The 20,247-nt window shown below is 31.8% G+C and overlaps 1 protein-coding gene across 2 annotated transcripts in view; it reads left to right on the forward strand.

Annotated features, from left to right (window-relative positions):
* Positions 1 to 20,247, forward strand: part of LOC142321919 (mannosyl-oligosaccharide alpha-1,2-mannosidase IA-like) — a 42,387-nt gene that overhangs the window by 15,063 nt on the left and 7,077 nt on the right. For both annotated transcript variants that reach the window (XM_075360437.1, XM_075360438.1), the window contains exons 4-8: positions 4,492 to 4,671; positions 9,665 to 9,878; positions 12,382 to 12,609; positions 14,747 to 15,033; positions 17,094 to 17,210. In XM_075360437.1, the coding sequence (XP_075216552.1) occupies positions 4,492 to 4,671; positions 9,665 to 9,878; positions 12,382 to 12,609; positions 14,747 to 15,033; positions 17,094 to 17,210 (1,026 nt within the window). The remainder of the gene's footprint in view (positions 1 to 4,491; positions 4,672 to 9,664; positions 9,879 to 12,381; positions 12,610 to 14,746; positions 15,034 to 17,093; positions 17,211 to 20,247) is intronic.

Here is a 20,247-nt window from a genome sequence, read left to right on the forward strand (position 1 = left end):
ATTATTTATTTATGAAGCAGGAATTAATTATTTATAGGCAAACATATTTGAAGAAAAAAGAAGTAGATGCTCATAAATTAGGACACAAGAAATGGATGAAGTAGGTTTGTGGATCTATATAACTGTACAATTGGCTCTCGATAATTCGACATTCTTTGGTCTGACACCTCAAGTAATCCGACACTTTTCGTCTGATGACTGAGGCAATTTGGGTAATGCCACAATTTTTTTTTTTTTGCTTCTATGCATGACTTTTATGCACGCCGTCACAACTGATTAAACAGAGAGACGCCACGGCCGAGTGGTGAATATAATGTTTTAAGTATGTAGGCTGTGGTTACATGGAATTCTCTAATACGGGGCTCGCCTGATAAATTTTTCACTCTAGCGTGCTACACGGAGACAAAAGGTACTATCGAGTTGAGCATGGCAGCACATGATAACTAAAATTCCCCTCTACAAACCTGCGATAATTCGTTGAATTCCGTTTTCGGTTTGTTTTCAGTAGCGGTTAAAATGGAGTTGAGACCGGCCAATATGTCAACACGGTTAAAACAGTGCAATGTGATAGAATTTTTAACAGCAGAAAATGTGAATCATACGAATATTTTTCATCGTTTAAAAGAGGTTTACGGTAGTGAAATTGCTGGCGGAAGTACTGTGAATAGGTGGGCGTTGAAATTTCGCGAATGTGAAGCTGGTAAAGCGACAATTGAGGACGCACCTCCCAACGGACAACCAGTTTCTGTGATTGACGAGAAACATCGAAAGGAGGTGGACGATTTGCATCAAAGTGACCGGCGAATCACCCAGCAACACATCGCTATTCAGTTAGGCATATATAAAGAACGAGTAGGCCATATTATCGAGCATTGGGTTACCGTAAAACCTGTGCACGATGGGTACCGTGCAAACTCTCTGATGGTCTCCGCAAGCTGAAGTTTGAGCCTATTTCGGATCCACCATACTCGCCGGATTTGGCTCCGTGCGACTCCCACTTCTTCCCTTACCACAAGAGCGATCTCAAAGGTAATCATTACACCACTGACGGTGAGGTGAGGAAGCTGTGGCCACTTGGATCCGAGAAAGACCGCCAGAACATTTCAGTGACGGAATGCTAAAACTTTTCATACGTTGGGAAAAGTGTATCAATGTAAACGTGAATTATATTGAAAAATAAATACTGCATTTTGTAACTAAGGTATTGTACTTTCATTCATTTTTTATTCCATTCCAATATCTCTTTTCATTCCCATGCTACGCATATATGTGCAAAATTTATCAGCCGAGCTTCGTAAATTAGTCAGTACTTCTGATCACCGACAATGTCATTAGCTGTGTCTGCAGTTGAGCGCGTGGCGCTGCCGGCTGGCGACTTGTACAACGCCGGGGTTTATAGGCGGCATTAATCTTCTTACAGTATCTTACAACACCTCTCAGTATCGCATGATCGTGTGCCATGTTAAGTTGTCATATTTGCTTTAACGTGTCTAGTTTTTCTTCACTTAAAGTGTCCAGTTTTCCGTATTTTAAACAGTATTCAAATTTCATTGTTTTTAGCGTTGAAGATGTGAAAACCACAAAAACCTAAGCCCATCACGCTGAGTTTCTTACAAAATGCAGAAATTCTTTAAAAAATTTGCCACGTAGCTTCACTGTAAACTTGCAACGATTTATGACTTGCAAAAAAATCGGGTAAAAATAGAAAAATTTGTAAAAGATAATGTCAGTGGTAAAACTGATCGGAAAACATTAAAATCTGGCACGTTCCCGTTTATGGAAGATGCACTTTATCCAGGAAAGTTCAAAACACACTCCTCTTTCTGGCGAAATCTTGAAAGAAAAAGCTAAGCTTTTCTATAAAGAAATGATGAAGAAAGAAAATCTCCGCGCAAGTGACCGGCGGTTCGACAAATTCAAGAAGCGCTGTGGAATCCGTTTACTAATCACCACAGGTGAGAAACTTTCTTGTGATTTTATTGCCGTCGAGCAGTATAAAAAAAAAAATTATGAAGGCAGTCAAAGAGTTGGGGGTTGGTTCTGACCAGGTTTATAATGCCGATGAGAGAGAGTTATTTTGTAGGCTTCTATAAACTTTTCTGTAGAGTGAAAGTGTTCTGTAAAATAAAAGAACCGAAAAAAATATGAATCAAATGGAATAGCTGGAAGCAGGATAATAATCGAATTCTACACTTTAATCACATTCAAGAATATGGTACACATATGTTAAGCACATTGCTTAAAAACCATATTCGGTTTAACCGAATAAATAATAAAATGTCAATACAGATAATATTTTTTAGTGATATTAGATAATAACTTAATAAAATGTCGGCTTAAAAACACTACAGTCCAGTGGTGTTTAATTTAAATGTCTATATACTCAGAAGCAAATACATAATTATTTTTTATTAATTACCTTCTCTTTCGCCCTTCCATCGTGTTTTTGGACAGATTTGACAATCAAAGAGCCCTTGCCTTCCCCCATTTTTTGATCACTACTGAAGAAACAACTAAACCACTTTCATATTCCTTCCACCGACTAAACTAGAAAAGGGAACGAACAAGGATCGTTCCATGCACACGCGGAGTAAAAAAAAAACTATCTTCCATTAGCACGCCAGGAGCAACTGCGGCACTGCGGGAGCGACAGTGCTCTGTCTCCCACGCAGCCTCGAGTGCAGCTTCCTATGTGCGCATGCGCACAACAGCCAAACACCACTCCGCTGGAACTGTGACGAGCACAGTTCCGTACAAAGATTTTTGTATCTTTTTCATAAACTGGGGGATGGCTACTAATATTAAGGTTAAGGATTATATATTGTACAAGTATAAAGAAAGAATTAAAGAAAAAAGGACTCATTATATTATATTTATCGATTATATCAAGTGGAAATAGAGGGAGTTGCAGTTCTACAGAGCCTATACGCGAGCCGCCACTGGTTACGGCTATCATTCAGCTGATGGATCAAAATGTAATCAAGATGGTTAAAACAAATCACAAAGAGCCTGTTGTATAATGTAATGTGTAAATCGGAAAATACGCCTATTTTTAAATGTTTTAATCAAACAAATCTTAAAGACGTCGTGTTTGATTTAGCACAAACATGGTAAAAGATTCCTGTCAAAACAATAGTGTGCTCTTGGAAAAATTTGTGGCCAACTCATCCTCTGTTACATTTCTACGAAAAATCCAATAAACCAATAAATGAACAAATATCTACAACATCCGAAAGTAGTGATTTCAGTTATGATGCTGAAATAAACGGCATTAGGGAGTCGCTAGGCCAACTGTGCAGTTAGTACGACTCAGAAGGACTGACACAAGGTGATACATGAATGGCTGACCAGAATTTAAGATGAAAATTATCAATTAATGGCCAACCGGGAGATAACTGAAGATGTGTTAAGACCATGATGACAGCGAAAACCTTCGCCATCGTTTAGTACTGTAGGTCGCGAAACTGCTTTGAATGCGTTTAACATGTGTATCAAGTGGGCTTAAGAAAATGAAGTAGCAGCTACTGATATTTTAAAATTAAAACGTTTGCGAGAAAATAGTTTTAAACTGTCCATTAAGGCAAAAAAAAAAAAACAAATAAACAAAAGACTACTGACCAATATTTTTCTGTTAAGTAAGTGGTTAGTTGTATTATTTTCTTAATAAAATTACATCAGTTATTCAAATTAATAAATGCATATGAAAGTATGTAACGTTTTCTATTGGTTATTCCATTGAAGTTAGGGTAATTCCAGTAGTCCGACAAATTCCAGTAATTTGACACCAGAGCTGCTCAATATTCGTCGGATTATCGAGAGCTATTGATCTGAATATGAGCCACTTATTAGGTCCTAAGTTCATGTAGAAATTATATTGGATTTTTACATTTGATGAGACTTCTTTGTAAAATAGATTAAAGTAAGTTTAACTGAACAATTTTTACTTTGTTATATAATACCTTTCGTCCCCCAGCAATAAATAAGTTATAAGTTAATTGTAAGGTAGTTGTAAATTCAGGGTTAGATTAAATTCAAATATTACTCACCAAACACTAACACTGAATCACCAAGAATTAAATTAAAAAGATGAAAAAAAAACTGAAGATTTATCTACCTTAATAGGTTCAAAAGTAAGGTGCTCATATATCACATGTAGTTTATTTTATAATGTGTATTAGTAGGTTTGTCACTGTAATTTGAGCTTCTTCTTTAATGCAATGTTTTATAAAATATTGCTTTATAAATTTTTTTTCTTTCTACTCATTTTGATGTTAAATTATCACAAAATGTAGTTTGACAAGGATATTTTATTTAGTATGTTCAAAATTAGCACATTTTTATGAGTTTTAATATTTTTTATTTAAGATCTGTTTTGAATAGTGTATAACCACTTCCAGTTTTAATTCTTTTTTATTAAACTGATTTGGTGGTTTATTTCATTTATTATTTATGCAGTCAGTTTGTTATTAATAGTATTATTTATTATTTCAGAATGTGTATTTGTCTGTATTTGAGGTGAATATCAGAATTGTTGGTGGTTTACTATCTTGTTTTGCTCTGACTGGGGATGTTATGTTTAAACAAAAAGCAGAGCTTGTAGCACAAAAGTTGCTTCCAGCATTTGAAACAGATACTGGAATACCACATTCAAGTATCAATATTGAAACTGGGGTAAGATTATTTATATAAGTTTAATTTTTTGTAGATGAGTTATAATGCTTATAAAACTGAAGTCATGTGACACATTTTGATCAATCAGGCAAGCAATATCTTTCTTTTTGCATATGTGTTCTGCAGTTGTTACATTCCAAATTAGTTTACACACAAGAATATTGAACAGTTTTTGATCAACTCTTCCAGTAGAAAATGTGTACTACTTATGTATAATACTTTGTATGATTCTTTGTATAATATAATACTTTGTATAATATAATACTTTGTATTATACTACAAATGTATAATACTTTCTCACAGACGAATACTCACACTTGCCAAAAAGGTTCTACGTTAATATATGACAGTCTCTTTAGGATATTATGTCTAAGTTAGATATTTATGTAACTTACCTTTAATATGAGTAATAAAAAAGAAAAAAAAGATTGCAATGTGTATTATATCTTAATATCACATCCTTAAGAGGTTGAATTGGCTTGGTTTTTTTTCTATCTTCTTAGTAATAATAATAATAATAATAACGCCCTTTTTTTTCTTCTTTTTTTTTTTCTTTTCCTCTCAACTCCCCTGGGCCGGACCGACTTGGTATTACGCCACCCAGGGGAGTTTTTTTTTTACTCTAATGGGCCTCCCCACCAGTGTCATGCCGGTTGTACATCCGGCATGACAGGTCGGCCACCGGTTCAGCTCTTTTGAGAGTTCCTTATTTAGATTTGCCCATTTCTGACACCACGCCATACCTGGTTTGTCGTGGCGTTTCAATATTCCTAACTTAGAGCCCCTGGAGTCCCCAGCGGCTCATTGGAACCGACACATCTCGGCATGTCGGCCCTCCCAGCTGAGGCTGTCCTCCCTACCCTAGTCTATACTAATATCCTTGGCTTCTTTCATCGACATATTTCTGGATTAGAATCTGCCTAACGTAACCTGCTACTGTGTTCCAGCTATATTCACTGCTGGTCGTAAATTGCACTATATTGTCAGGTGTTTCCATTGATGTTCTGATTAAATCCATGATATTTGAATTTACAATTGTTATTATTATTATTTTATTTTAAATATTGTTTTTTTTAATTTATGTGTAAGTTGTTGACTTATAACAATTGTTATGATATTGTAATTATTTTGTAATGTGTTTTTGTGTAATATTGTGCAACATACGAAGGTTTTATATAGCTGTTCTGTTGCACGAACAAAACAAATAAACAAATTATTACTACTACTATTACTGCTACTGCTGCTGCTACTACTACTACTACTATTCGGTCTATATCTGCGATATAGACTACTTTTTTTTATAAACACTACTACTGCTATTAGTAGTAGTTTTTTAGTTTTTCAAATATTTTCCCCATAGCGCACGTCAAAGAAATAGGACGATAACTATTGGGATTTGTCAAATTTTTATCTTTCTTTGGCACTGGAACAATAAGTGCTTTTTCCACTGCTGCGGGTACATTTCATCCCACCATATCTGATTATATAGTTCTAACAATCTACGTTTTTCACCAGTATTCAGCTACCTGATCATGTTATAATGAATTTCATGCGGACCAGCAGCTGCGTTGCCGGGTTTCTTCAACGCTTTCACAAATTCTTCTGTTTTAAAAGGTGCATTATATGAATAATTTATTTCACTTCTAAAATTTAGTAGACTTCCAAGTTCTGCTTATTTTGTCCTAAAATCTTCATCGTAGTTAGCCGTTTTGCTGGCTTTTTCGAAGTGATTGGTTAGTAACTCTGCAATTTCGTTTGGATTATCTCTAATTCCATCTTCATATTGAAGGCTAGTTATGGGAGTAAAGCTTGTACTCCCGCAAATCGCCTTCACTTTCTTCCAAGCGTCTAATGCAGTTGTGTTTCTGTCAATGGACGACAAGTATTGCTGCCAGGATAGTTTTTTAGAGTCTATCAAAAGTCTTTTTGCACAAGCCCTGTATTTTTTAAAGGTATTTAGATTTCCAGATTTCTTAGTGTGGGACGTTTCTTAAAGGCGTTATACGCTTTTTTCTTTCTTTTAATAGCTTCACTTATTTCATCGTTCCACCACGGAACGGGTCGCTTCTTGAGTTTCCCAGGTGTTTTGGGAATATATCTTGATGCTGAGTCAAGTATTGCAGTAGTTATAGCGTCGACAATGGCTTCGATAACTCCATTTGTTTCAGGGAATATATCATCCTAGCTGTGAAGCTCGTTCTATCTGTCTTATCAAACAACCATCTTTTGGAGATGGGATATGTTTTCCTTGTAAAGTCAGTTAAAATTATCACCGGAAAATGATCGCTTCCATGTAGATCCTCTAAAATATGGAAGGTGTACCTCGATGCTATCGATCCACTTATAAGTGCTAGATCTATACAGGACGTCGATCCATCTCTGGTACTGAAAAAAGTTCCTGAACCATCGTTTAAGAGAATAAGTTCAGAATTGAACAGGAAGAACCTTTCCAATTCTCTTCCACGGGGATCTATTCAATCCAACCCTCAAAAAGAATTATGAGCAGTGAAATCACCCACCAGTAGTATTGGTGGGGGAAACTGAAAAACTAATTCTGCTAAGTCATCCTCCTTACAATCAAAATTCGGCAAGAATATGCTACAGATAGTGATCTGCAGCGGAAGCTTCATTCTGATTGCGACAGTTTGCAGATTTGTGTTTAGATCAACAGCTACGGCGGTTTTAGTGAAGGAAATAATCTTCATTTGTGAAGGAAATAATTATAATGCATAACACATAAATGTTCTTAATGATGGATTAATATCTGAAAGCACTGGAACATAATAATAAAAATTGGTAAGTGGAAATTATTATATAATTAATCTCTTTGTTCTTTCATATTTCATAACCATTTTATACTGTAATATTCTTGTATAAGAAAATATTGAAATTTTACATGAGTTATTGGAAAATAACACATCCTCAGAATACATAACTTTAATCCTAACCTTGATACAAGAAACAACAGAACAAAGTTATTTCACATAACCAAATACTGCATTCAATTGAGGCTAATAACAGTTTCACCATTTTTAACCTTCTGGCTAAGATATTTTTATAACACTTCAAAAACACTCATGTATTACTCAATAAGAAACATGCAAATATGTTTTATACTGATATCGCTATGTTTATGCCATAATTTTCCTGAACTAAGCAAGTGTCAATCAATGTTACATATTCTTTATGATCAGTAATTTATAGTCCAGATTACACTCCCTGTAGAATATGAATACAGCAAATTATTTAGTTTTCTTGACATCGCTGTGTTTAAAATAGATAATACACAATTAAAACAAATATAATTAAAATTATCAAAACAGAAGAAATATGATACAGCTTTCTTACATGCTGAATTGTTTAACACACATGTTATTTTGCTGACAATTTCAGTGAAGTCAATACAATAAAACATCTTTTGTTTTTTCCTTGTTTAACCTCCAGGTCCACCATTAGGTACTGCTTCAGAGGATGAGATGAATGATTTATGGCATGTGTAAAAATGCCATGTCTCACCGGGATTCGAACCCGGGACCTCTGAATGAAAGGCTGAGACAAACCCCTACCACTTGTGCCGTGGAGACCGGCACAATAAAACATCAAGCATTGGTTAACAGTCACCCATTTGCATTTACCAACAATAAACTACATTAAGCACAGGAAAAAACTAAAACTACATCTATTGACAGAAATTAGATGAATGTGAATATAAATGTTTCCAACCAAGAAAGTATAAATTACATTTTACACAAAGTAGTGTAACAAATGTCTTTACATACAAATTTGCATATAATATTTCAATGAAATAATAATATAATATATTTATATAATAATAATAATAATATTTTAATTAAATTTGACTACATTGTAAAAGTATAAAAATTTATTTATTGATTAACAGGGATAATCAGGGTTTTGATTATCTCAATAGGTACACCTGCATTAAAGATTACCATCAAATACTGAATGAAAATAAAATAAAATTTAAATATTCATACAAACTAAGAAGAGGTTACTAACAATGATGTCACTTACTACGTACATCACATGATGTAAGTAATACTATGTTACAACTGTCATACAAAATTGCCAAAATTGTCTGAAAATTATATTATACTACTTTAAAAATAACAGATAGATTTGGCAGAATCTTATGGTAAACTAACAAATATCTGAATGACAAGGTAGCAAACTGAGTATACAAATTAAAGAACATTGGTTACTTTAATTGCAACAGACTGGTTGCATGTTAACCCACAGATGCAGGAAGATTTACAGACACTAGACACAACAACAGAATCAAGTTGTGGAAATGACTTAATGGAAATAGTACAACTTACATTCTTAACCACAACATGAGAATTTTGCATGTAACAAAATACTTTTAAAACTAAGACCTAACTAAATACACTTGAAATATATCAGAAAAAGAGACACTGAATTTGACAACAAATTAGATTAAAGATATAACAACATAGATCAAACAATTTATTCAATTACATAAAAAAAAAAAACTGCTAATCTTTTAAGATGGGTGCCATTGAAAACAGTTCAAACAGTTCATCAATTGACAGTGGTCATGAAAACTTCACTGAAGAAAATGTTGATGATAATTAGTTCTGAAAGGTCCTTGGAAAGAAAAATGACAACTCATGGAATAGTATCTGGAAAACTGAAAAGTACAAAGAGTATATGTGATTATCATGCAGTTTAAAAGTACATTTAAAAAAATTAGTTTTTATTTTTAATATTACGTCTTTGGATATATTTTATAAATAAATTTTAATTTAAAAAAAATAATGTGGGAGGTACTGTTTACTCAAATTACAGCAAAATCTATCACTTTGTGTGAGCCTCAGCATTTTAGTTGCTAGGAAGACTCTACCATTTAAATGTGATGCTGATGAACAAGCATGCTGTGTTAGAGGGTTTTACTATATATTATTATAATACTTCTTATCTATTGTAATTTTATTTGTTTATTTTGTTACAGCATAGCAAAAATTATCCTTGGGTTTCAGGAGGGGCTAGTATACTAGCAGAATTTGGATCACTGCATCTTGAGTTTACATATCTGTCAGATGTAACTGGAGTTTCAGTGTATAAAACAAAGGTTAATAATATTCGTGCATTTGTTAAAAGTCTTGGAAAACTGCGTGGTCTATATCCAAATTTCTTGAATCCTGAAACTGGCAGATGGGGACAGTGTATGTATTTTAGCTTAGATAATTTTTTTAAATTATGCATTTTTCCATGTAAATGTAAAAATTACTGCTTATTTGCTTCAGTTATTATGTATACACACACTATGACAAAAGGATTTTTGAATGCATTTTTTTGATGCAGTATCACAAAAATATGTGATATTATGTGCTGAAAAATATTAAGAAGTTGATGGTCCTTACTGTAAAGGGGTTCCACTGAGTGCAATGGATTATAAAATATTTATCTGTGTACGGAGACTGCTGTAGGAATTTCCTGACTCTTATTAAATAGTTGGTTTCAAACTGACTCTTTATTAACATGTTTTTTTAATCTATTTTTATTATCCCAGTTATTTTTTAATATTTGAAAGATTTAAGTGTACAGTAGAATTTGTTAATATGACTCCTAGCTGTTTATTATTTAAACATTATTATTTAATGTTTGAAGAATTCATACAGTTGTTTTGAAGCTATGTAACAATATTATCTCATTGATGACTTGCTTGTTTTTGAAAATGAGACAGTTTTTTCAGAACATTCTGAGTTTCAAAAACCGTAACAATTTCTAAGGATTCTCTGCAAATACAGCATGCCTAAATATTGGAGTAGTAAAAGTACTGTCTGGATAAAAATTCATACAACAAACCTCTCAAGTTCAGCTGAAATGTAAAAAAAGAAAAATTATTATTTTAAAAAAAATCTTAAAATGATGTTTCCTATTACAAAATTATATGAAAAATATGAATTATGTTGTTCACCGTGTTGGTTTTCATCTTTGAAAACCTATAGATCTTGAATAGTGGCATTTATGGAAAAACATTTAAAACAAGTATTTTAAAACAGTTATTTTAAGTATAATAAACAGGCATCTTAAATCAGGTGTTAGACCTGATTTCTGATAAGAGAAAAACTATGAGGAGATGGGGCAGTGCTACAGGAGGCTGAAAGATAGACAGCCCTTCTCAGAGGTTAAGGAAATTGCTGAGGAAAATTAAGAAGAATGAGTCATTCAGGAATTTAGTTGAACATTTTTCTCCTCTGAAGAGAGACAAAACTTATTATGGAAAATTCAGGCAGTCACCCCTTTTCTCCTTCAAAGGCTCCTGATGGATGAGTTTGTGGTGGTTGCTGATGTCAAGCTGTTTGCTAGACATCTTGGCATGATGTTCAGGCCCCACGATGAATAAGAAGCAAATTAGGGAGAAAGTTTTGACTTTTTGAATAGCTCTGTCCCTCTGAGTCTGCCCATAAGACCATTCTCTTTGGAAGAGGTATCTTCTAGTGAACTCAAGGTGGTAAAGAAAATAAGAAAGACTCCTGGGTTTGACTCTATAATGCATAAGATGTTTATGCTGCCATTTTCAACCAAATTATACTTTTAATTAGATTCTTTGAATGACACATTTCCCTTTGAAATGGAAAGTCTCTCAGATGACGATGATCCACAAGAAGGTGACACAGATCCTCTCAGGTAAGCCCTTATAGAAAGTTTCTTCTTATAGGCTGATTAGCCACTTGCCAGTTTTATCATAGATCTTGGAGAGACTTTTTTCGCAACCGATATTGATATAATTACAGTAACAACAAATGACAAACAGAAAGAAGACATGACAAACAGTAAGAACTGTTAGGTGTAGAACTTGTTAGGTAAGAACGGTTAGGTATATGCAAAGGTAAATGACAAACAGTAAGAACTGTTTATCATTTACCTTTACATATATCTATATTTGCTTATTTTGTCAATCTTTTATTTTTATATCTGTATTTAATTTTTCATTTGCTTGCTTATCTACCTGTCTTTATATGTGAATGAGGATCTTCTATTTGATAAAAATCTTCGCATATGAATTGAATGTTTTTGACGCTTGTGGTCCTTAGACTGGACAAGTTCTAGAACTCAGTGATGATAGTGCTTATGACATAAGCAGTGCTTACTGCATCTTAGTTGTTATAAATTTACTGGATCTTAGTTTATTAACATGGAGGTTTACTATTATATAATCATTTACGGTTGGATTTTTTGGGGAGGGGTCACCACTCTCATGTGATATTTTAGCATAATTACTTATGGTTCGGAAGGAGAAACCAGTTACAAATTTTTGTTCTACAGAAAAAAAAGAGAAAAAAAAGAAAAAAAGTAGACGATGTTTTCTATCTAAAACTGATAAAAAATGTATCTGTTTAAAAAAAAAATTTGGTCACTAGAATGAAAAATGGAAGTGAATTAAAAATGTCAATTCCATGTTAAGGGAAAATAAGTGAAGTCCCCATTTAAAGTTTTCTCTAGATCTTACAATTTAGAGATCTAAGTCTTAAAATCAGAGATCTTAAATGGTACTTAAAATGAACTCTTGTATATTACACAGTGCATATATTTATATTTATTATATGCATTAATTGAGCTAATACATATATAAAGTATATATTATGTAGAAGAAAAATTTGTATAGGATAAATAAGTTTCAATATAAATCAAGTTTATGATAAAGCATGTCTTACTTTACAGTTCATGTGTCATTGGGTGCAATGGGTGACAGTTTTTATGAATATCTCTTAAAGTCATGGATTCAAAGTGGTAAAGAAGATAAAGAAGGAAGACACATGTATGATGATGCAATGCAAGCTGCTATTACTCAAATGCTGTGTACTAGTAGTCCATCTGGTCTCTTATATTTTGGTGATTTTATACTTAATATCGTTGAACATAAAATGGATCATCTTGCCTGTTATAATGGTCAGTTTGTTACTTTTTTGAATAAATACACAATTTATGTAAATAGATATATGTACATATGCATAAATATAAAATAAAGATGCATCTCAGCAGCAGAATAAATCAACAAATAATTCAAAATACTTATTTTTTGCTCTTAATTTTTACTTTTTTGTTGGGAGCAATTTTTTAGTACTCTATTTCATCAGGTAACAGTTCAATACATTTTTAAAAATTATTAAAGTTAAAAATCTATTTTAAAATAGTAAAAGTAGAAATTCTTTCAGTTATTATTGATAAAAACATAGAAGCATTAACTTATGGTAATGTATTTTACAATAAATGTTATATAATCCACTGACCTCCATGATAGAGTAGTTTTATTTTTGCCTTTCATTTAGAAAATTCTAAGTTTGACACTTGGTCTGGTTGGGAAAATTTTACGCAACACAAAATTTCTTCTCTCCAGTTGTTTAAGAAAATAGATAAATAAATAGCTAAATAAAATGTAATAATTAAAAAAAAAAAAGCTGACAACAGAGTTGTAGGACTTTCCTGTCATGTGGCTTACACACACAACTTAATTTAAAATATTTATAATTTTATTTAAATACAATATATTTTGGTTATTTAATTCAATGATTCTAACTAAAGCACATTCGTATACTGTATATCATTTGCATGGGTATGGCGGTACTAGCATCCACTTTAAATAATTTTTACACTTTAAATATTATTCATTTATTTAATTTTACTGCTCACCTGTGATATCACAACATAGCAGACAACTACAGCAGTAGTTTGGTCGCTAAGTGGAATGTGGGGTGTGTAAGGGGGTGGGGTGGCTGGGTTAAGACCCCACTTGACAGGGAACAAATTTGTGGATCCAAGTAGATACTAATAGAAAAAAACTGCACCAAAAAAGACCCACTTCAATGCCTTTAAAACACTTCAAAATTATTACTACTTTTTGGAGTGGGGGTGCAATTTAGCAAAAAGATTTTTACACAAAAGATGTTTTTTTAATAATTTTTCTCAAAAAAAAAAAAATGCAATGAAAAATGTATCATCCTTGTACCACCCCATTGTACTGCCTTCTATAATTCTTCATAATTAAACCTATTTTAAGGGGTGGGGATGAAATATAGCAAAAATATTTTTTTACAAAAGTTTTTTATTTATTCACCAAAAAAATGTAACCTTAATTATGCAAAATCTGGAGATGATTTCATTTTCCCCCTGTATACCCCACCCCCTGACTTTTTGAATTAAAAATTTAATAGCATTAATAATGCCCCATATATAAAAGTAATCAACCCAATTTTGGTGAAAATTGATCAAGTAGTCCTGTAGATATAAGGTGATTTGCATGCCAACATACATTCATACGTACATATGTACGCACATTTTGTTGCGGAAATTTTGATGCCATTTATCATTTTTCTGGAGTCCTTAGAGGTCAATACATCAAGATTCAGTGAAAATCAGATATGCCCAATTTTGACCGATTAGAGCTTCTATGTATCGGAAAGTAAAATGCATATTGACTTTTTGTCTGATGAAAGAGTAGTGCACTTAATACAGAAAAATGTTTATATTAGTTCTTAAATATGAACATATATGGAATTAATGTTATTAACACATCTGTTTATATTAGTTCTTAAATATGAACATATATGGAATTAATGTTATTAACACATCTGTAATCATGGATTTTTTTCTGTTTTACTTGTACAGAAAATTTTTATTTCTTAAAATATGCTATTGTTACAGTCTCATAATGTAAGGAAGACTTGCTCAGAAAGGCTTGGATAACAGATCAAAAACAGCATAATTTATCAACAAAAAAAAAGCTATATTATGTATATATATATATATATATATATATATATATATATATATATATATATATATATATACACATAATATAGCACTATATATATATATTTTTATAATAATATATAGCATTATATAGCATAATATATAGCATTTTTATAATTTATATATATATATACATGTGTGTATGTGTGTATTTATCACATCCTTCTGCAGGATGTTAAATTATTTGAAACAATTAAATATGAAATTGAATTTTTATTAAATGTACACTAAAAAAATTAGTTAATATTTATATTTAACAAAATACTAACTTTTTCAGGTGGTTTGCTAAGTCTAGCAGCTAATACACTCAAAAATTACTACATGTCTAACAGGTATATGGAGATAGCTGCGGGCATAACAAATACTTGTCATGAGTCATATATTCGAGCAAAAACACATTTAGGACCAGAATCTTTTAGATTTACTGAAAAAAATGAAGCCACAACTAATAGATTTGAAGAAAAGCACTACATATTACGGCCTGAAACAGTAGAGTCATATTTCTACATGTGGAGATTTACTAAAAATGAAAAATATCGTGAATGGGGCTGGGATTTCGTTGAGGTATAAATTTTGTCAGTTATACTTGCTAAATATACATTTATTAAACATAAAATTTGTGTTGTAGCTGGTGTTACTTTTTATGAGTGTGTTTGGATCCTTCATTTCACATCCATTTTATAGGGATATTATAACCCTGTTGTGTTGGAATATAGATATGAATTAGAAGTTTGTAACTCACAGAATTGTGTGATCAGATAATGGTAATGGCTCAATTGGTCTTCCTTCCTTTGCATCTTCTGTACTTTGTTGTAATAAATACACTTGTGAACACTGTTTGGAAAATAACTTCCACTTTATTATGGTTGGAGATAGTGAGACTAGTGATGCATGTGGATATGTCATAGGTATATTCTGTTTTCCCATGACAAAAATTGCTATCATCTGTCTTCTGATGGATCTCTGAAAGGACTTCACAAGCTTACTAACCATTGTGATAGGCATTTTATTTTGTCTGAAGATTTGGTAAAATAGGAAGGTATAATAAGTTGTACTTGTTAAGACTATTTTCATATACTAAAGTATTTTAAAAAAAAAATTATTTTCCAGTTTGGTCTCATAGAAGTATAATTTTATTTTGTTTTGTAGATTGGTATTTTTATAATGATATTTACATTCCCCACTTCTGAGATTGAGTGATGAGGGTATCGACATTGTAAAAATCATATTGGGTGAAGGAATATATTTTAAAGGTTACTACTTTATTGGAAGAACTGTGTGTGATAATGAATTCATTTCTGTTTGTAAAATTTACATATAAAATATTTTATTAAAATGAATTCTAGCAGCATAAAAATTGAATAAATTAAAAAATTATTTTATATGCCGACTTAACTTATTATATATATATATATATATATATATATATATATATATATATGTATATATATATATATATATATATATATATATATATACATATATATTATTATATATATTATATTATATGTATAAAATAAATCAAATATGAAAAATTTATATATGTGCAAATAACACACACACACACACACACACACACACACACACACACACACACACACACACACACACACACACACACACACACACACACACACACACACACACACACACACACACACACACACACACACACACACACACACACACACACACACACACACACACACACACACACACACACACACACACACACACACACACACACACACACACACACATATATATATGTTTGTACTATAAAGAATCTTCGAGTGTACACTATTTTGTCAACAAAACTTTGAAAATCAGCTATTAAACAACTGATTTGCAATGACAAGTTAACCACGACTAGCCCAGTGGGCTAATCTGTCTAACGTAATCTTTTCTTTTACTAATGAATTAATTCACAACAGAAGCTTACAAAAAAGCTTTTGCATGGGAATATGAAAATGGAAATTTTTGGCGTTTGAAAAAGGCCACTTATCTACAGAAATTGAAAAATTTGCTGCATATAATTTAACTTTTATAATCCTTGAGTTTTGTGTGCATTAGTGTGAGTTCTATGAATGATTTTATTTATTTTTAAAGACAACAAAGTTACCTTCATTACTGAAAATATTCACACAATTACTTACATTGTTAAAATATTCTAGCACAACAGAACTACTAACATACATACCACAGAAATTAATATGGAAAAACTTACAAAATACCTTCCAGGAGAGAGGAAAACCATAAATAAAGAGTTTTGAAATGAATTCCTGATAAAATGTAGTACATTTTATGTTAAATTAAGATGAAATATCCTACAAGTTAAAGTGATATAATTTTTTGTTTCTTTGGAAAGATAATATTGAGACAACAGTTATAAGAATAATGGAAGTCACATTTGTACAGCAAGAAGTAACTATTTGATCATAATTGAAAAACATGTTAATACACGGACCAAATTTTAATTAAAATATTATTGATATAATTATTATTACGTTGAATGGTTTGCATTATATATGGGAAGGCAAATATAGTGCATAATCAGTAAACCTAATAATCAAATTGAGTATTTTTTGCATGGCTTATACTGCTAACATTATTTCTGTTTTCAGGCATTGGAAAAATATTGTCGAGTACAAGGTGGTTTTAGTGGTATTAGAAATGTATATCATGAAAATCCCATAGAAGATGATGAACAACAGAGTTTTTTTCTTGCAGAAACTTTAAAGGTAAATAATATTTTCACTGTTCCACTGGGTAAATGAGAATAACTTACAACTTTTCTATGTTTATAATATCTATAATATTATTGTTTAAAACTTATTCTGGTGACCTAAATTATGATTTCGATTTCAAAATTTATACTTGGATTTTCAATATTCAATACATTGATGCATTGTTCTCTGAAATACTTTGCCAGTGAAATACTGCTCAGTTGCTGTTAACACCTCTAACTTATTAAAATGTTTCTTTCCTTTCAAGCTTTTTTTAAGGTTTAGAAATGCAAAACAGTCAACTGGAGTGAAATTTAATGAACAAGATTGGGCCCCCTGCTGGGGCCTATGACCCCCTGCATGAAAATAACATTCAGTGATGGGATAAACAACTCAAAGGAACAGGTAGCCTACTAAGCAAACATGTCCAGGAATGCCATTGGTGTCTAATGAAACAATTGAAGAAGTGCAAACAAGTTTCTTGCGTAGCCTGAAGAAGTCTGTGTGGTAGACAGTTGGGCATTCCTAAAACAATTGTTCACAATGTCTTAAAAAGATGGGTATATTTCACTACAAAATTCAAGGTTTTACAACCTTGAATTTTACAAATTCAGGTTTTACAACTTTATCTACAGGAAAAGGTGAAATGATTTGATTTTGTTGTTGACATTCTGGATAAGTTGATGATTCTGATTAGGTTGATGATTTTTTCAAAGTTCATTTTCACTGATGAAGCAACGTTTCATGTTTCTGGATGAGTACATCGGCATAATATTTGTATACTGGATACTGAACCTCCACATGCCGTTATTGAACATTAGCATGACAGTGAAAAAGTGAATGTATGGTGCAATTATTGGACAAGACAGAGTTATTGGTCCCTTCTTTTTTTCTGAAAAAACTATAATGGGAATATCTTTCTGGATATGTTAGAAGGGTATGCAGTGCCCCAAATACTGCGAATTCCATTTTCCAGTTAGATGGTTCTTCTCCACACTTTGCCACAATTGTGCAGCATTTTCTTAACTAAACATTTGCTCAGTGATGGGCTGGATGTTCTCCATGGATGTTTCATTTAATATGTTCATCTCTCTACTATGCTTTGTTCTGAAGCAATATCAGGCTCCTTACAGCACCATTCTATGTATTAAAAATACAATTTGTTTTTAATAAATAGAGAAATATTCATTAATCTTGGGAGAAGATTGCTCCAAGTACTTTCAGATCTTTTTATGGGAAAGAGGTGAAGTTTTTTTCACTGTTAAGTGTAGATTTTAAACCATTTGAGGTAGCACTTTAAATCATTTGTCACCATTATTATAATCACTTCTGTCATAAGAAGAACATATGTAATCAAAGGAATTTGTTCTGGATGCTTAAACTGCTTAATAAAATAGTTTTATATAGCATGTTTGTACAAATGTATTATATCCTGTTGAAAAACCTATGTCTGAAAAATGTCTGAAAAAAATGTCATATCTATGTCTGAAAAATGAACAAACCTGCCAATTTTTTTTATTTATGTTATTCCTACATCAACTGCTTAGTTAAAACTTGCTTAGGAAATTCTGATTTCATGTTCAGTAATGAAGATATCCTATTATGGAGAAACTGATTATTACCATTTCTACATTCAGGGAATGAGAGTGTTTAGTGGTGACCACAGGGTGCTCTTCATGAACTATCATTGCTAGAGCACACTTTTTCCTCACTGTTTACAATAGTCTGTGTAAATAAGTACAAGTATCCGTATGAGCAGTTCAGTAGTACTAAATGTGTTAAATCTTGGATTTTATAGACAATAGTGCAAAAGACCAAGCCATAAATTCAAATAGACGTTAAAATGGGAGTAATACATTTTTGTTGTATTTTATTTACTGTCTTTAGTATATAATTTAATAAGAAAAGTTAAAGTTATTTGAGTCATTTAAAATTAGTCTTAATTATACTTAACTGTATACTTATATTAATTAAGTAAGGCAATTTCTGGGGAAAAAACATTGCAGCAAGTCGAAAGATGTTTGACTCAATTAAAAGTCATTAAGAAATTGTTTTGAAACTGTTACAAAATTATTGTTGTGAAAAAAATTACATTATTATCCAAATGGTTTTTATTTAAAAATAAGTTACTTTTTTGTAAGTCTAAGTTTAATAATCTCACTGACACTAACTACAAGGGTTTATGTATATGCTGAATTAGCATATCTACTAATATCTCCTAATATATTTTTTAGCAAATAATGATATTTTGTCAGAAGAAACTATTCAATTTTGAGTTAACATATTTTATGTTATCCTTAAATAATAACTTCCGTCAGACTTCTAATGTAGTGATAATATTCACATTGGAATATCATTTCATTGAAAAGCCTACAGTGCTGTTTTTTCTTCTGCAAGATTTTCATCATCTAGATCTTAATTGTCAATGCCAAAAAAAAATTATAACCTCAAAAACAATGTGCTGTCTAAAGTAACAGCTGAAGCTTTATTCTACATGACTGGTTGCTTACATGTGATTAAGCCAACTTGGTTAACTTACAAAAGGAATCCTCATTCTTAATCATTGCAATTGTAGGAGAGGAAACTGTAGTTATTATAATATATAAATAATATTGCACATAAAATTCAACTTATTTTTACACTAGTCCATAAAAAATCTGGTCTGTATAATCAAGGCCCACAAAATTATCAATTTACAACATAAAAATTTGTAAATCTTTGTTAGTATTTCATTTTTAAAGATTCTATTTTCTGCTTAGTTGACAAGTAATGATAACTCTTTGTAATATGCTGGATAGTGGTTCTGATGGCAAAAAAGCTATTCAAAATATGTTTGGCCATTTTGTAATCAATGTTAAACTTAATTTGTACAAAAAATATTTGGCTTTTCTGTAAGTGTTTAATTATTTCCACTAACAGAGTATGGATTGCTACCACATATATGCCTAATTTAATATCGGCGGGCGATAACGGTAGCAACGATGTGAGCGGGGCGCACAGTATACGGACGCGCTGATACAAGCATCACTCCCACCGCGCAGATGTCTGCGCA

This window comes from Lycorma delicatula, chromosome 3, assembly GCF_047948215.1.
Source record: "Lycorma delicatula isolate Av1 chromosome 3, ASM4794821v1, whole genome shotgun sequence".
Lineage (NCBI taxonomy): Eukaryota > Metazoa > Arthropoda > Insecta > Hemiptera > Fulgoridae > Lycorma > Lycorma delicatula.